Here is a 16,318-nt window from a genome sequence, read left to right as displayed (position 1 = left end):
TCAATCGGTATGGTTGAGCAGCATCTTTATTGTATCTGGAATGTTATATCCAAAGAGTTCCAAGTCAATGGTCATTCCTGAGTGTCTGCAGAGTTTGCCAAGAAGTTTACTCGACAATTCGGAATAGTACTTATTCAATGATTTGTTTGCGGAACTATCTGTCATGTGCCCAGCAACACTACTATTGTATTCTGTCTGGAAGAATTCCTTCGCAATGTATTTCATCTCGTCTTTAAAGTTCTCGAAAAGGCCAATGAAGTCATAGTCGATCACACAGGGCATACACATCCGATAGTACTCTTTCCAGTGCGGATTCTTGTCTACGGGTGAGAGGTAGTATTTGATGAACTCGGCAAAGGATGGGCTCCTTCCCGATACCATGATCTCAGAAGCACTGTTGAAGTCCGTGCGTAACAGCCACTCGAGAAACCCGTCCTTCCACACAGAATTCGGGTCTATCGTCAACTTGTCACGATACGCTGACAACACGCGGCTGTAAGGGTTACGAACGAAAATGAAGCTTCTATAAGTTTTCAAAATGTCCAATGCTTCCGCGGGTGGAAAGCTGGAAAGCGGTGGGAATATTTTGCGCGTTATCCCGTGGATATGATACTTTAAACTACTCGTCTTGTCCATATGCTCCAAGATATCGGCGTTAGTGAGCTGTAGAATCCACCGCTTTAAAGTTGTACTGCAGACTTTCGGAATGTCACAATAAAATATTTTAAATTGTGGAATTACTATGACATGGTTTAGGAATCGGAGGTACGGTAGGACATCTTGGTGCAGATCGACAGTAGCGTTGACACCATGAGATTTGCAGGCGTGGCGTAGTGTCTCCTTCCGACGGAGTTGTATCATGGCGTGGTTGTAATTGTTCGTAGGCTCGACCAGTGCGTGCGCCTGCGGAATTGTGAGAGAATAAGTTGGAGCAATAAAGCGCAGAACCTCTACATGACATCAAGAAGAAGTTCGGGAAATTAACACCATGTTGGGGATATATTTCTCTCTTTTGACACAGGTATATAAACAGATGTAAATCATGGACCCCTAATGATAATTATGAGTCAATGTATGAATGACCAGCAAATGACATTGAATGAGTAAGGAGAATTTCTCGTACGCCTGTGCCTTATCCAGTAAATTGTTAAGGTGAATGTTACCATTCCTTTCCTTTCAGTTCATTTAGTCAATGAGGAAGGAGGAATGAGGAGGAATGAGGAAGGAAAAGATTTATTAAAATGCACCATCAGAAAAGCCAGCTTGTCTGAAGTATCATTTGCAATTTGCTTCGCTGATTTAAATGTTCATCGAGGGTAAAGAGTTGTCCTTGCATTATTCAACTTCTTTTCATACTTTTCTCACAAGTGAATGACCTTAATTTGTGAACCGTATATGTAATGCTTATTTTGAGAAAGCTCATAAATACGTATACAGTAAGAAAAAGACCAACACGCTATCATTATGGAGCCTTTACTAGTATTCTGTATTCGAACATCATTTTTGTCCTTACCTACATACACATACATTCAAACAGTGCAGGGCGTAATTGTACATGTCATGTTGTGGTAGATCGATACGTAAACATACGAATTTGTTCTTGCTAATTTCAGACTTGTCAGAAGTCCTTCTATAAACCAGGATTGAAGATATTGTGCGCCTATTTCTCATTATAATTTAACTACGTTTATTATTTTTTAAATACTATTTGAATTCATTTTATAGCTAATGATGAGTTTGTTCTATTTGAAAATACATCTTGTTTTGCGAACACATGCTATATCAACTCACATTTAATGTTTTATGTGGCTTTTGATACCTCTTGGCCCTATTTCACACTTCTTTTCTACACCTTCTGTACGTATTGTCTTTTAAGTTTTTCTTTGTACATGATATTACACCTCTGGAAGTTTTATGTCTAATGCTTATTCCAGATTATGGAGAACAATTAAACTGGTAGAAGAGAAATAGAATAAAATGAAATGATACAATAGAATATTATAATATGCAATGAGAGATAATGCAGAACCTTTAAGGGCAATAACCTAACTGCCTAATCTTGAAATAGCAGATTTCACCTCTGATAGAATAATCTAATTAATCCTAATTAAAGATACTTACTACATATCCATGACCTGTCACTGATCGGCTCTGCTGAGTGCTACACCCTGTAAACGTTCTTTGGGCGGATTTGTCTGCAGAGGAAAATATGTAAGATTCGTTTATATTCATTTCTTTTTCAAATGAAGTACAAAAATGATATGCCCTCAACTTGACAGCTGTTCATCCTTGTTGTTGAATTAAACACCTTGACAGGCAGCTATATTTCATGCAACATTATAATATTCACAGTAATATTTTGAGTACAACTTTATGTCGATTTAACGTCTTGTCCAAGGGACAGAGCATTCTTACCCAACAGCCGGAGTGGATTGGCATGATCACATGCAACATTGCTCAGCCGCACTCACTGCATGGGTCTCGAATTCAAGCCTATGCTTGTAACCATAGGCGTACCCAGGATTTTTTAGAGGGGGGTGTTCAGTGGCGTACCGTGGGTCAAGACATGGGGGGGGGGCGCACCTCATTGAAGCAACATCAGAATTGCATAACTGTACAATTAAATGCGAGCGAGCGGAGCGAGCGAGCTTGAAAATTTTGACATTTTACAGTCCCCAAACTGCCGTTTTTATATGTATATATATATATAGTATTTGCTTTGGAAATTAAGGGGGTTGCACCGGGTGCAACTGCTGGCAGTTGCTGGCAGTAACATCAGGAGAATGGCATAACGATTAAATGCGAGCGAGCGAAGCGAGCGAGCTTGAAAATTTTGACATTTTAAGTCCCCAAACTGCCGTTGGCAGCTATATTTTTTCGCTTTAGAAATTAAGGGGAGGGGGTGCACCGGGCGCAACTGCTGGCAATTACTGACAGCAACATCAGGAGAATTGCATAACGATAAAATGCGAGCGAGCGAAGTGAGCGAGCTTGAAAATTTTGACATTTTACAGTCCCCAAACTGCAGTTTGTAGCTATTTATGATAATAATATGTATATATATATATATATATATATATATATATATATATATATATATTTTGCTTTGGAAATTAAGAGGGTTGCACCGGGTGCAACTGCTGGCAGTTGCTGGCGATTAAACGCGAGCGAGCGAAGCGAGAAGCGAGCGAGCTTGAAAATTTTGACATTTTAAGTCCCCAAACTGCCGTTGGCAGCTATATTTTTTAGCTTTAGAAATTAAGGGGAGGGGTGCACCGGGCGCAACTGCTGGCAATTACTGACAGCAACATCAGGAGAATTGCATAACGTTAAATGCGAGCGAGCGAAGCGAGCGAGCTTGAAAATTTTGACATTTTACAGTCCCCAAACTGCCGTTTTTATATGTATACAATATATATATATATATAGTATTTGCTTTGGAAATTAAGGGGGTTGCACCGGGTGCAACTGCTGGCAGTTGCTGGCAGTAACATCAGGAGAATTGCATAACGATTAAATGCGAGCGAGCGAAGCGAGCGAGCTTGAAAATTTTGACATTTTAAGTCCCCAAACTGCCGTTGGCAGCTATATTTTTTCGCTTTAGAAATTAAGGGGAGGGGGTGCACCGGGCGCAACTGCTGGCAATTACTGACAGCAACATCAGGAGAATTGCATAACGATAAAATGCGAGCGAGCTTGAAAATTTTGACATTACCCCAAACTGCCGTTTGTAGCTATATTTTTTCGCTTTAGAAATTAAGGGGAGGGGGCGCACCGGGCGCAACTGCTGGCAATTACTGACAACAACATCAGGAGAATTGCATAACGATTAAATGCGAGCGAGCGAAGCGAGCGAGCTTGAAAATTTTGACCTTATACAGTCCCCAAACTGCCGTTTGTAGCTATATATAATAATATATGTATATATATATATATGTATATATATATATATAATTGCTTTTGAAATTAAGGGGGTTGCACCGGGTGCAACTGCTGGCAGTTGCTGGCGATTAAACGCGAGCTTGAAAATTTTGACATTAAGTCCCCAAACTGCCGTTGGCAGCTATATTTTTTAGCTTTAGAAATTAAGGGGAGGGGGTGCACCGGGCGCAACTGCTGGCAATTACTGACAGCAACATCAGGAGAATTGCATAACGTTAAATGCGAGCGAGCGAAGCGAGCGAGCTTGAAAATTTTGACATTTTACAGTCCCAAAACTGCCGTTTGTAGCTATATTTTTTCGCCTTAGAAATTAAGGGGAGGGGGCGCACCGGGCGCAACTGCTGGCAATTACTGACAGCAACATCAGGCGCTGGAGAATTGCATAACGGTTAAAATGCGAGCGAGCGAAGCGAGCAAGCTGGAAAATTTTGACATTACCCCAAACTACCATTTGTAGCTATATTTTTTCGCTTTAGAAATTAAGGGGAGGGGCGCACCGGGCGCAACTGCTGGCAATTACTGACAACAACATCAGGAGAATTGCATAACGATTAAATGCGAGCGAGCGAAGCGAGCGAGCTTGAAAATTTTGACATTTTACAGTCCCGAAACTGCCGTTTGTAGCTATATTTTTTCGCTTTGGAAATTCGGGGGGGGGGGGGGCGCACCGGGCGCAACTGCTGGCAATTACTGGCAGTAACATCAGGAGAATGGCATAACGGTTAAAATGCGAGCGAGCGAAGCGAGCGAGCTTGAAAATTTTGACATTTTACCGTCCAAAAACTGTCGTTTGTAGCTACATGTATATTTTTTTCGCATTGGAGGGAGGGGACGCCCGGTGCGCCCCCTGGATCCGCCACTGGTAGTCAAGGGTGTCGGTTTATGTTCATGATTGGGGGAGGTATGACCAGCGAGGGGGCGTCGAAGTGACCAAGCGGGAGAAGGATGTCCATAATCTGCACTTTATATAGAGCATCCTCTAATTTGTTTGTGTTTGTGAGTGTGTGTGTTTCATATAGATGGAAAAGTTAGGAAATAGCCAAGGTCAAGTCTTATTGGCAATGCAAGGCATAGACTTTACTATGTAAAACAACACTGCAAAATCAATGATCAAGCTTTGATAGCATATGTGTACAACCTATCAAACAGTGCGCAACATTGCAGCGACTCTTTTTGCCATTCCGATATTCTGAGTATACACTGCGCACATCCTGCTTGTATTCAAAATGCCAACCAGGAATCACGCTGAATCACAATCTTTTGTCGTTTCCGGGCTTTTTGAACAATGTTATACCTCTTTAATTATATGGTTAAAAGAAATCTTAGAAAAATATCTTCTTTTTTTTCTTGATCATCCTTTTATATCGATTTCAAAAGCAGCTTACTAACCCTTGAATTACCATTTTCGTAGGTTTTTTCTTTCTTTTTTTCCCCCTTTTTTTCCTTAATCAGCGGATGGGGGGGGGGGGGGCACGATGGGGGGGGGGGGGGGGGGGCACGTAGTTACCCCCGTAGTTACGCCACTGTTCCTAGACCTAGATATCTAATGAATTTTAGGCGCAATAAAGTCATCCAACCACAATTTGTAGACTCACACTCATTTATCTTTCAGTTTTAACTTTCAGTCATTGAAAAGATTCATATCTACTATTACTAAAGGTTAACCAAGTCCATGTGCTATTACTAATTACATTGAGTAGCAAGTAACTTGCTACTCCCAGAGCTTCCAGAGCTTGCTGCTTCCAGTAGGCTACTATTATACTGACTGTACTTGGTATATAGTCAGTGGCGTATCTTGGGAAAACGGCGCCCGTGGCAAGCGCGAAAATTGCGCCCCTAATTTCTGAAAAAGTATTCAACCCCAACCCCATCCCGGTAGGGACTTTAAAAAAGTCCTCATGATAAATGCTTTTTGAAGCACTTAAGAGGGGTCTTTTGAGGGTGATTTAAATGTATAGGCTACCCTAAATTTTGATATATTTTGGCGAGCGAGCGCAGCAAGCGAGCCGAAAATTTTTATATTTCAGCTTTATACATAACATGGAATTCTTGTCATTTTTGGTTATTAAATCTTCGAATTACAATTCTAGTGGCGTACCGTGGGTCAAGACATTGGGGGGGGGGGGGAGGGGCACCTCATGGCAGCAACATCAGAATTGCATAACGTAACAATATTAAATGCGAGCGAGCGGAGCGAGCGAGCTTGAAAATTTTGACATTTTACAGTCCCCAAACTGCCGTTTGTAGCTATATATAATAATATATGTATGTATATATATATATACAAATATATATAATGATATATTTGCTTTGGAAATTAAGGGGGTTGCACTGCTGGCAGTTGCTGGCAGTATAACATCACGAGAATGGCATAACGATTAAATGCGAGCGAGCGAAGCGAGCGAGCTTGAAAATTTTGACATTTTACAGTCCCCAAACTGCCGTTTGTAGCTATATTTTTTCGCTTTGGAAATTCAGGGGGGGGGGCGCACCGGGTGCAACTGCTGGCAATTACTGGCAGTAATATCAGGAGAATGGCATATAACGGTTAAATGCGAGCGAGCTTGAAAATTTTGACATTTTATGTTCCCAAAACTGCCGTTTTTAGGGATATTTTTTCGCTTTGGAAATTAAGGGGAGGGGGGCGCATCGGGCGCAACTGCTGGCAATTACTGACAGCAACATCAGGAGAACTGCCCTTCCGCATAGCGATTAAATGCGAGCGAGCGGAGCGAGCGAGCTTGAAAATTTTGACATTTTACAGTCCCAAAACTGCCGTTTGTAGCTATATTTTTTCGCTTTGGAAATTAAGGAGAGGGGGCGCACCGGGTGCAACTGCTGGCAATTACTGACAGCAACATCAGGAGAACTGCATAGCGATTAAATGCGAGCGAGCGAAGCGAGCGAGCTTGAAAATTTTGACATTTTACAGTCCCCAAACTGCCGTTTGTAGCTTTTTTTTTTCGCTTTGGAAATTAAGGAGAGGGGGCGCACCGGGCGCAACTGCTGGCAGTTACTGACAGCGACATCACGAGAATTGCATAACGATTAAATGCGAGCGTGCGAAGCGAGCGAGCTTGAAAATTTTGACATTTTACAGTCCCAAAACTGCCGTTTTTAGCTACATTTTTTTCGCTTTGGAGATTAAGGAGAGGGCCTGGGCGCACCGGGCGCAACTGCTGGCAATTACTGACAGCAACATCAGGAGAATTGCATATAAACGATTCAATGCGAGCGAGCGAAGCGAGCGAGCTTGAAAATTTTGACATTTTACAGTCCAAAAACTGTCGTTTGTAGCTACAAATATTATATATTTTTTTCGCTTTGGAGGGAGGGGGCGCCCGGTGCTTTTGGGCCCCCTGGATCCGCCACTGGTAGTCAAGGATGTCGGTTTATGTTCATGATTGGGGGAGGTATGACCAGCGAGGGGGCGTCGAAGTGACCAAGCGGGAGAAGGATGTCCAAAATCTGCGGGCACTTTATATAGAGCATCCCCTAATTTGTTTGTGTTTGTGAGTGTGTGTGTTTCATATAGATGGAAAAGTTAGGAAATAGCCAAGGTCAAGTCTTATTGTTGGCAATGCAAGGCATTTTAATATAGACTAGTATGTAAAGCAACACTGCAAAATCGATGATCAAGCTTTGATAGCAAATGTGTACAACCTATCAAACATCACATTGCGCAACATTGCAGCGACTCTTTTTGCCATTCCGATGTTCTGAGCACACTGCGCACATCCTGCTTGTATTCAAAATGCAACCAGGAATCACACTGAATCACAATCTTTGTCGTCTCCGGGCTTTTTGAACAATGTTTCACTATAACACCTCTTTAATTATATGGTTAAAAGAAATCTTAGAAAATATCTTTTTTCTTGATCATCCTTTCATGTCGATTTCAAAAGTAGTTTACTAACCCTTGAATTACCATTTTGGTAGGTTTTTTTTTCTTTTTTTCTTCTTTTTTTCTTCTTTTTTTTTTTACCATCGGATTGGGGGGGGGGGGGGCACGTGCCCCCCCCACCCCCCCCCCCCCCCCCGTAGTTACGCCACTGATTCTAATCATAGTGACGGCCTTATAGATAACGATTTGTACCAACAGTGTCCAACCCCATCCCGGTAGGGACTTAAAAAAGTCCACATGATGTGCTTTTTCAAGCACTTATATAGAAGGGGTCTTTTGAGGGTGTTTTAAATGTTATAGATATTGAAGAATTTTGGCGAGCGAGCCGAAAATTTTTGTATTTCAGCTTACAAAACATGAATTCTTGTCATTTATGGTTATTAAATCTTCGAATGACAATTCTAATCAAGATATAGTGACGGTCTTATAGATAACGATTTATACCAACAGTGTTCAACCCCAATCCCATCCCGGTAGGGACTTTAAAAAAGTCCACTTGATATGCTTTTTCGAGCACTTAAAAGGTGTTTTTTTTTTTTAGGGTGATATAAAATCTGATAAATTTTGATAAATTTGGCGAGCGAGCCGACAACTTTTGTATTTCACCTTACAAAACATGGAATTCTTGTCATTTTTTGGTTATTAAATCTTACAATATTCTAATCGGGATGTAGTGACGGCTTCATAGATAACCACTTATGCCAACAAACTAAGGACTTGGAAAAAATACTCTGAATTATTACGAGTGCCAGTGAGTGAGCCGAAATTTTTATATTTCCACGTCATCATTACGTTTTGTTCTTCTTGATTTGTTTTGTTTTTTTGATAAATTTTGGCGAGCGGGCGCAGCGAGCGAGCCGAAAATGTTTATATTTCAGCGTTACAAAACATGGAATTCATGGAATTCATGTTTTGTTTTTATCTTGTTTGATTTGGTTTTCTGCCCCCCCCCCTCCCCCCTTCTCCTTCCCCCCGTCCGGGCGAGATTTTCTATTTTTTTCTTCTTTTTTTTTTCCTCGTTTTTTTTTTTTTTTTTCACGTGCCCCCTTGCCCCCCCCCCCCGACACGCCACTGTTGGTAGTTGATACTACTGACTTAGCATGCAATGTGCATAATATAATAGGCTGCAGCGCAGCATGCATTGTACACACATAATATTACGCATCATACACAATTTACGGTACCGCGTACGGTATAATACCGGTAAACGGTGATTATTATGCGCAATGTATCTTCGCGATTCGGTCAGAAAGCAAAGCAGGGATCGGGAATGTCTACTGTTTGCGCGTCAGCTTCGCGCGCGGTGCAGTAACGTAGTATTAACACGTACTGTACACGAGTTCTTTAGTGCGTATGATATTATGTAACTCCATAATGTATCATCATCCACACAAACATTAAAACAAGGAAGAGAGAGCTAGAGAGAATGAGAGAAAATGAACGCAAAAGAAAGGAAAGGCGGAATTCAAAACGGAAATAAAAGCGGTAAAGACAGCTTTTCTTTCATTTGTCAACATCTAAGCATTGTTGAAGAGGGGTGTTGAATAGCTCAAACACCTCCCTTTTGCCCAAGGGGGGTGTTTGAACACCTTAAACACCCCCCTTTTGGCAAAGGGGGGTGTTTGAACACCCAAAACACCCCCCCTCGGTACGCCCTTGCTTGTAACATACTCAAGTAGTCGCCACTGAGCCAGCTTCCCGCTCAGCCTTTAAGAAATCATGATCCCGAACCAATTTTACACTCACTCCGAAATATTCATCTAGTATCAGACACAGCACAACACGTCATCATATCCAGAACACCCCTTGACTCAAGACATAAAGAGGAAATCCACCCCACCCCCCGAAAAAAAAAATCCAAAAGAAGGAGGAAAAATCCTTACAGAACCTTCAAAAAAATGACAAAAATCAGATAACAGATACGGAAAATATGACATATTAAAAATTAAAATTTTCGGGAAACATTTCTTGGCCAATCCCTATGAATATTCAAATGAGGGTGTTGATGTTGTCATGCCCTCACGATTTTTCATCTATGTTATAAAGGAAATTCGGAAAAATTGCTATTTTGGGCTAATACAGGTAAAAGCATATTCCCGAACCAAAATATGTCAAACGTAACATTTGTTCTTTATTTTTTTTTTGGGTGGTTTTAAAGCAAGTTTTATTTTCATGCGGATGAAATATGAATTTTTTTATCATTTCTGTATATGAAAAGAATAAAAAATTCTGATAACTTAACATCATTAACTTGCAGTTTAGAATATTAGTAACGACTGGTCAAGAAGTGTTTTCCAAAAAACAACAAACAAACAAACAAACAAACAAAAACAAGAAATTTCAGAATGTCATAACTTCCTTATTTTTCATCTGATTTTGATCATTTTTTCACTCTTCTGCAGTTAATTAATATTTACCTTTCTTATTGATACATTTTTTTTAGCGCATTTCTTCTTTAAAGGGAGGGGGCGCTATACATCATTTCTCACAGTAAGACAGCATAGCTTGAATTGGATGAGGTGGTGCTGGGTGCAGCATTCCTTTCCGTGATCAATCCCGTGGAAAAACAATGGACGGTTTGAAGTCGCGTGGAAAATGTAAAAATCTACTTGCCTATTTGTATTCATACAGGGGATGATGTAAAATCATTTTCTTCTTTTTTTCCTATCATTGTGCATTATTATTACCATTACCGTCATTGTCGTTGTTATCATTATCTTCATGTTATCATTATCTTGATGTTATCATTATCTTGATGTTATCATTATCTTCATGTTATCATTATCTTCATCTTTATGTTATTGTGTTGTTCCAACAGGGAAGGCCCAATATGAATTATATTTTTCTCCGTACGGACCTGTTGTCGTCCGATATAATGCAAGAATTCAGATCGGTGACTTATCACTCCGCATGAACGAGACATCTTACAGTTGGGAAAATGTAAAACGATTGATGTAAACATAAACAGGGATAAAATGTACCAAGTTGCCCTGTAAGTAAACAACAAAATCACATAAAATAACAACGAGTACAGGGAGAAGGGTGCTGAAGTACTGACGGTTCTTATGAAATTCACTTTCAAAATCATTCACAATATACATTGCCATTTTGTTACTACAATTGGCCAAATTGCAGAGTTTTCACTGAAAATTAACAGAAAGTGTAGAATACAAAGGGATCTGTAAGCTAAACTTTTTGTTTTAATGAAACAGTGATACTTTTCACAGCTAGCCAGCAGCAGAAAACAGTATCTCATCGGCCTGCACTCCTACAGTCGTGAAAATCCTTGCTTGAAATGTACCAAACAAGGAGAGCATTCTCGGTGTCCTGATCAAACAAGATATCAAACTAGCACAAGAACGAATGCATCGCACAAGTGATTCTGCTAATATAAGAGATCACCTACAAATTTTCTCGAATTTGACAATGACTCTTAGGAGGAAGGGATTATGGCTGCTAATTTATCGACTAAGAATGTGACATATATATATATATATATAGAGAGAGAGAGAGAGAGAGAAACAGAGAGAGAGAGAATTGCATAAAATAATTTTTCCGATATCACTGCACATGCAAAAATAGGAAGAACATTCAAATTCCGTGAACTTCTTCCTTCACAACAATGTCCGATTTTGAAGACTTTGCAACTACATCTGTTTGTTTCATTTTACCCAATAAATTATGTCGAACTTAGAGATTCATACTGATTTAACAAAATCACCAGCTCCTTACCCCTGGTTACGAAATGATACCCGTCACGGAGTTTGAAGATGAAGAAGGCGCATAAGATGAATACAATGACGACACCCTGTCGTCTCCTCTTGCTCAACATCACTGTCGTTGTCTGCTTTTCCTCTTGTGCAAAAGTTCAGTAAACGATATACTGTAAGTGCGATTCAATTCAATATCCTGGTTGACTCTGCTAGAGCAAAATCAAACGAAAAGATCCATTAACGTTTCCCAAAAGTCAAACTTAATAAAAGAAAATCTTGGTATCTTAAAGTGTCCCACCATAAAAAAAAACAAAAAAACACAGTGGTATTTGAAGCAATTGTGCAACATAGAAGAAACCGTGACGTTATTATCCGACAACCTGGGGTCCATACACTTGAAGTCGTCACATAAAAGCCTTTACTTAAATCTCAGAATGGCCAAAGTCTCTGTGATGTAGCTATGACAGACTTTCAAAGAGAAGTAAAATGCATTTCATGAAGTCTCTCAGAAGTGTGTCCTATGCACGAAAAGTCTCTGAGACTTTCATGAAACGGACCCGCGCTCCGTAGGTTTCTTCAACAAAATTTTGTGACACTTATGTGTTGGTGAAGTATTTAGAAATTACAACCAATTCCTCCAAAAAGGTTATCTTTCTTACCATGCTATACAAGTAGAAGTTTTCTGAGGTGAGGTGTGCTGTGATGATGCTGATCTGCAGAAGTATACGTACTACGTATGTCAATGTTGACATTGATCCATAAATTGATCCATATTTTGTCCATTTACACAGCACATCTATACTTTATCCGTATGTCAAGCCAGAACTCCTTGGTCAAGCCAATCGCTGTTTCATTATTTTTAGTGACAGGCCAAGTGGGCGGAGCTTATTTGTGCGTGACTGCAATGGAAGTGGGATGGGCCTGGGATCATCTGTCTCGGGGTTGGCGGAGATGAGGCTGTGAGGGTGTCCGCCAGTGGTGGCTACCTGTGTTGCACAGTGGACATAACACATACACACACACACACACACACACACACACACACACACAACACACACACACACACACACACCCACACAGGTCAAGTGGGCGGAGCTTGCTTGTCTGTGCGCGTGCATGACCGGCTGGTTGTAAAGTTTGGGTACGTATCGGGGGTCTCGGAGAGTGTTTTGTTTCAGGTTTGGCAGGGATGAAAGCACACAGCTAAAGAGAATGACTGCCAGCAGTGGCTACCTATGTTGCATTATTGACACAGCACATGTATGCACACACACACACACACACACACACACACACATGCATGCATGCAAATGTACTATACATGTACATAACTGTGAGTCAAAAAAAAAAAAAAAAATCGACTCTCGCGAAAGTCGCATTTTCTTTTTTCTTTTTCAGTCCCTAGAGCTTCGGCTCGTGCGAGGTTTGCTGTACCCAGGTACATTTTCCATAGCCTGTAGCTTGTCACTACAATGCACTTTCATACTCATTGTTGCCTCTCTGTACTACTCCCTCTGAGGAATATTACATTTCAGTGTTGTCATGGGAACTATTATCATGTTTTCGTTGTTTGTTTGTTTGTTTTTTGTGCTTGTGTTTGTGATGTAATGTATTTTTGTAAGGCAGCTCACCACAAGCTTTGCTTTTTTGAGGTTCTGCCTTCCTGTACAATAATTTTATGCATGTGATTTCCTACATGAAAAAAAGATGGAAAATAAATGTTATACAAACTTGAACTTGAACTTGAATGTGATACATGTCCCGTAGGCCTTTTCAAACTTTCCACACCTCATGCAGTATACTTTCGTATACACTGACAGTATGCCAGTTTTAAATATCATTCAAGAAAAAAGTGAAAATCAATGGCGAAGGTTTACACAGATGCCGAACATCATGCTGGATGGTATGGCTAATCAATACCAGATTTTTTTTTTTTTTTTTTAGTTGAGTTCCGTGAAAATTTGAAATTACCCTGGTAAACTGAATTCCTTGTCTGAAAACAGGTGAAGAGTTTGTTTGCAAAAACCGATAAGTCCATATTTGCCAAATGGAGATATTTGCGATTAAAGGTCAAGAAAAATATAGAGAATAATAAAAAAAAATTTACTTCTTTTGACCATAACTTTAAAAATATACAATTATATGTAGTGACCAATGTATCATTTAAAAGGCATTATTTTGTACATTATGACAGAAATTGTACTTCAAAATCTTCAAAAATGGACTTATCGGTTTTTGCAAACAAACCCTTCAGGTATACATCAGGGTTATTTTCAGCAGATTTGTGTCATGCGTTAGCGGCAATCATACATATACGTCAGTATATTATTCTGCTCTGTAATAGCATAGTATGAATTATTGCCATGTCATAATACTATCTATAGCTCTATCTCAGTTATATACGCATATTCTTAAAACGGATCTCTGTTAGCAGGGTAACGAAAACGGGAGTATAGATCAGCAAGTTCAGCACGTGTAAGCGGTTGAACTTGATCACTTTCTACAACGTAGATCCATCAGTTGATGTTCATGATGTACAATATCAAATACAGGCCAGAATTCACAAAGGTGGTACAAATGAAACCATGGTTTAAACCATGGACAGAAACCATGGAGCGCGAAGTATCGCATGGAACATTTCGTCCACGAAAAGATAATTTCGTTGACAAAACGGTCATTTTGTCGACGAAATGACCAATTTCGTAACAAAATATTCCGTGCGACACTTGGCGCTCCATGGTTTTTGTCCATGGTTTAAACCATGGTTTCAATTTTGTACCACCTTCGTGAATTCGGGCCAAAGAGATAGTACTTACTCATTTCTTGTAGGAGAAGCCCCAAGAGCCTGTTTGAAGACTGGAAAAGGCGTCGATGGACCAGGTGTCATACATCGCACCCAGCTCCATCACGTGTGTTTAATTTATCGAGTAAGGTGATAATCGATGAATCCACCGACACAGCCTCGATGATTAGCGCGTATGGACAAGGACATCAACAGGCTGACTGAATAATAATTGAACAGTTCTTGGTACCTCGATTATGAAGGAAATGTACTTGTCATTAATATAGCAGAATGTGCGATTGTTGTGATTCTTCTGGCTTGCATGCAGCCACTTGCACGAATCATTCAATGCGAACCATCTCGAAAATTACGCAACAGCTGAAAAACAACACTAGGTTCGCTGTTTCGCCCCCCCCCCCCCCTCCATTTTTAAAACAAATAAGGCTCCTGGGTTTACAAATAGTTGTGACCCAACAACTCAAGTTCAACATGAAAAGCAGCATGATATCATAATTGTTGTCGTTGATATACAGTCTTTTATGATGATCCTCTGAGTGATTCCATACAAACCTATTACTCATGTGTTGGCATATTGTATCAAGAGCTCAAAATGCATGTCAGTGCATGTCAAATTCTAGCTGAAAGTATCGCCTTTGATATGACCATTGTTTTTTTTTTATGTTAACATTTCATATTATTTACTCGGAGCATCTTTCAGCCACCTCAGTATAGATTGGGTTGAATTTTCCTCCCTAACGAGAGGACTTGAACCAAAGATTAAAAAACAAACAAACAACGGTTTAGTGTTTACGCCTAGGTCTTTCCGATATGATAATCGAGTCTAATAGACACGATAGTGGTGCATGTTTCTTGCGGAGACTTCGTTGTGTACTGTCATCTATTCAAAAGATGGTTATTTGTACTCCCATTCTCAGCACGGCCAGTCGTTAGCATAAGCTGAGGAAAGATCCAGTCAAATTGGTTCTTTGTTACGTAGCACATGACATTGCTAATTGTCGAGAAGTGCTGCATGTGCTGCTCATAATGCTCAGTTACGTGTTCCGTTTTCTTGACACTGATGTAGAAAAGTTGAGAATAGGATCAAAGCTATTATGTAGGGATTAAATGGAAAACTAAAACAGCAACATTTAAATTATTTTAAGAACATTAGTTTTCCAACCTATAACAACATATGGATTAAATGGATAATATCGAACTTTGACAATGAATTCTTTGCTTACGAGGAATTCTAAATGTGGATAGAGGATTTCAGAATCATGTAATGACCCCCCCCCTCCATTTTGCTTCTGTTCGCAAATAAGTAGACCATCCAAAGGGGTTTCAGTTTTATTCGTGGTCATTTCTTGTCGTTTTCCAGCGTCATTAATTTTGTGGTAATAAGTCAGTCCATCTATTTGAGGCACATCTGGAGGTGTTTAAAGTGCAAGATCGATAAAGCAGCGCGGAGAAAACACAAATCTGGACTGTCAATACTTGATGAATGTACATGCAAATCGTAGATCGTGCTTGCAAGTGCAGATGGGCTTATAGCACGTGGGAATCAAGAACCGAGTCTATATGTATAGTGGAGCATAATATTTAGAAAATTTGTATTTGTGATTGCCTTCGGTTCCTTAGCCTACTAATAATCTAGAGTGGATGGCCGATTTCCTGCTATGAGGTACGATTCACGTTGCTGGTTGACTACATTCTGGCACAACGTACGTGCTTATTCCAGTTAAAGGACAATTCCGGAACAGTTTCAACTTTAACTCTGAAAAGTAAGAAGAAAACTGTGAAAATTTGATCCCATAAAAATTTGGAAAGTTATGAAATTTTGGAGTTTCGTTAATTTTCACAAAACAGTTCTTGAGAATTTACTATGAATGTGTAAAATTGACATCATCGCTTCGTAAATTGCAATATAAACCCCTCAAAAAAGTTCTGCAATTCCAGTTTGATGTATCATAGTTCTCT

General features: G+C 39.9%; 1 protein-coding gene across 1 annotated transcript; it reads right to left on the bottom strand.

The window, feature by feature from the left end:
• On the bottom strand, positions 1–2,439 carry LOC140228802 (carbohydrate sulfotransferase 12-like). The gene is made up of 3 exons (XM_072309076.1): positions 2,416–2,439; positions 770–903; positions 1–493 (listed from the first exon to the last, which is right to left on the bottom strand). The coding sequence occupies exons 1-3, from the start codon at positions 2,437–2,439 to the stop codon at positions 1–3; spliced, it is 651 nt and encodes a 216-aa protein (XP_072165177.1).
• Between the last annotated feature and the right edge of the window lie 13,879 nt (positions 2,440–16,318).

Source organism: Diadema setosum, chromosome 5 (genome assembly GCF_964275005.1).
Source record: "Diadema setosum chromosome 5, eeDiaSeto1, whole genome shotgun sequence".
NCBI lineage: Eukaryota > Metazoa > Echinodermata > Echinoidea > Diadematoida > Diadematidae > Diadema > Diadema setosum.
This window is presented reverse-complemented; position numbering and strand designations above follow the sequence as displayed.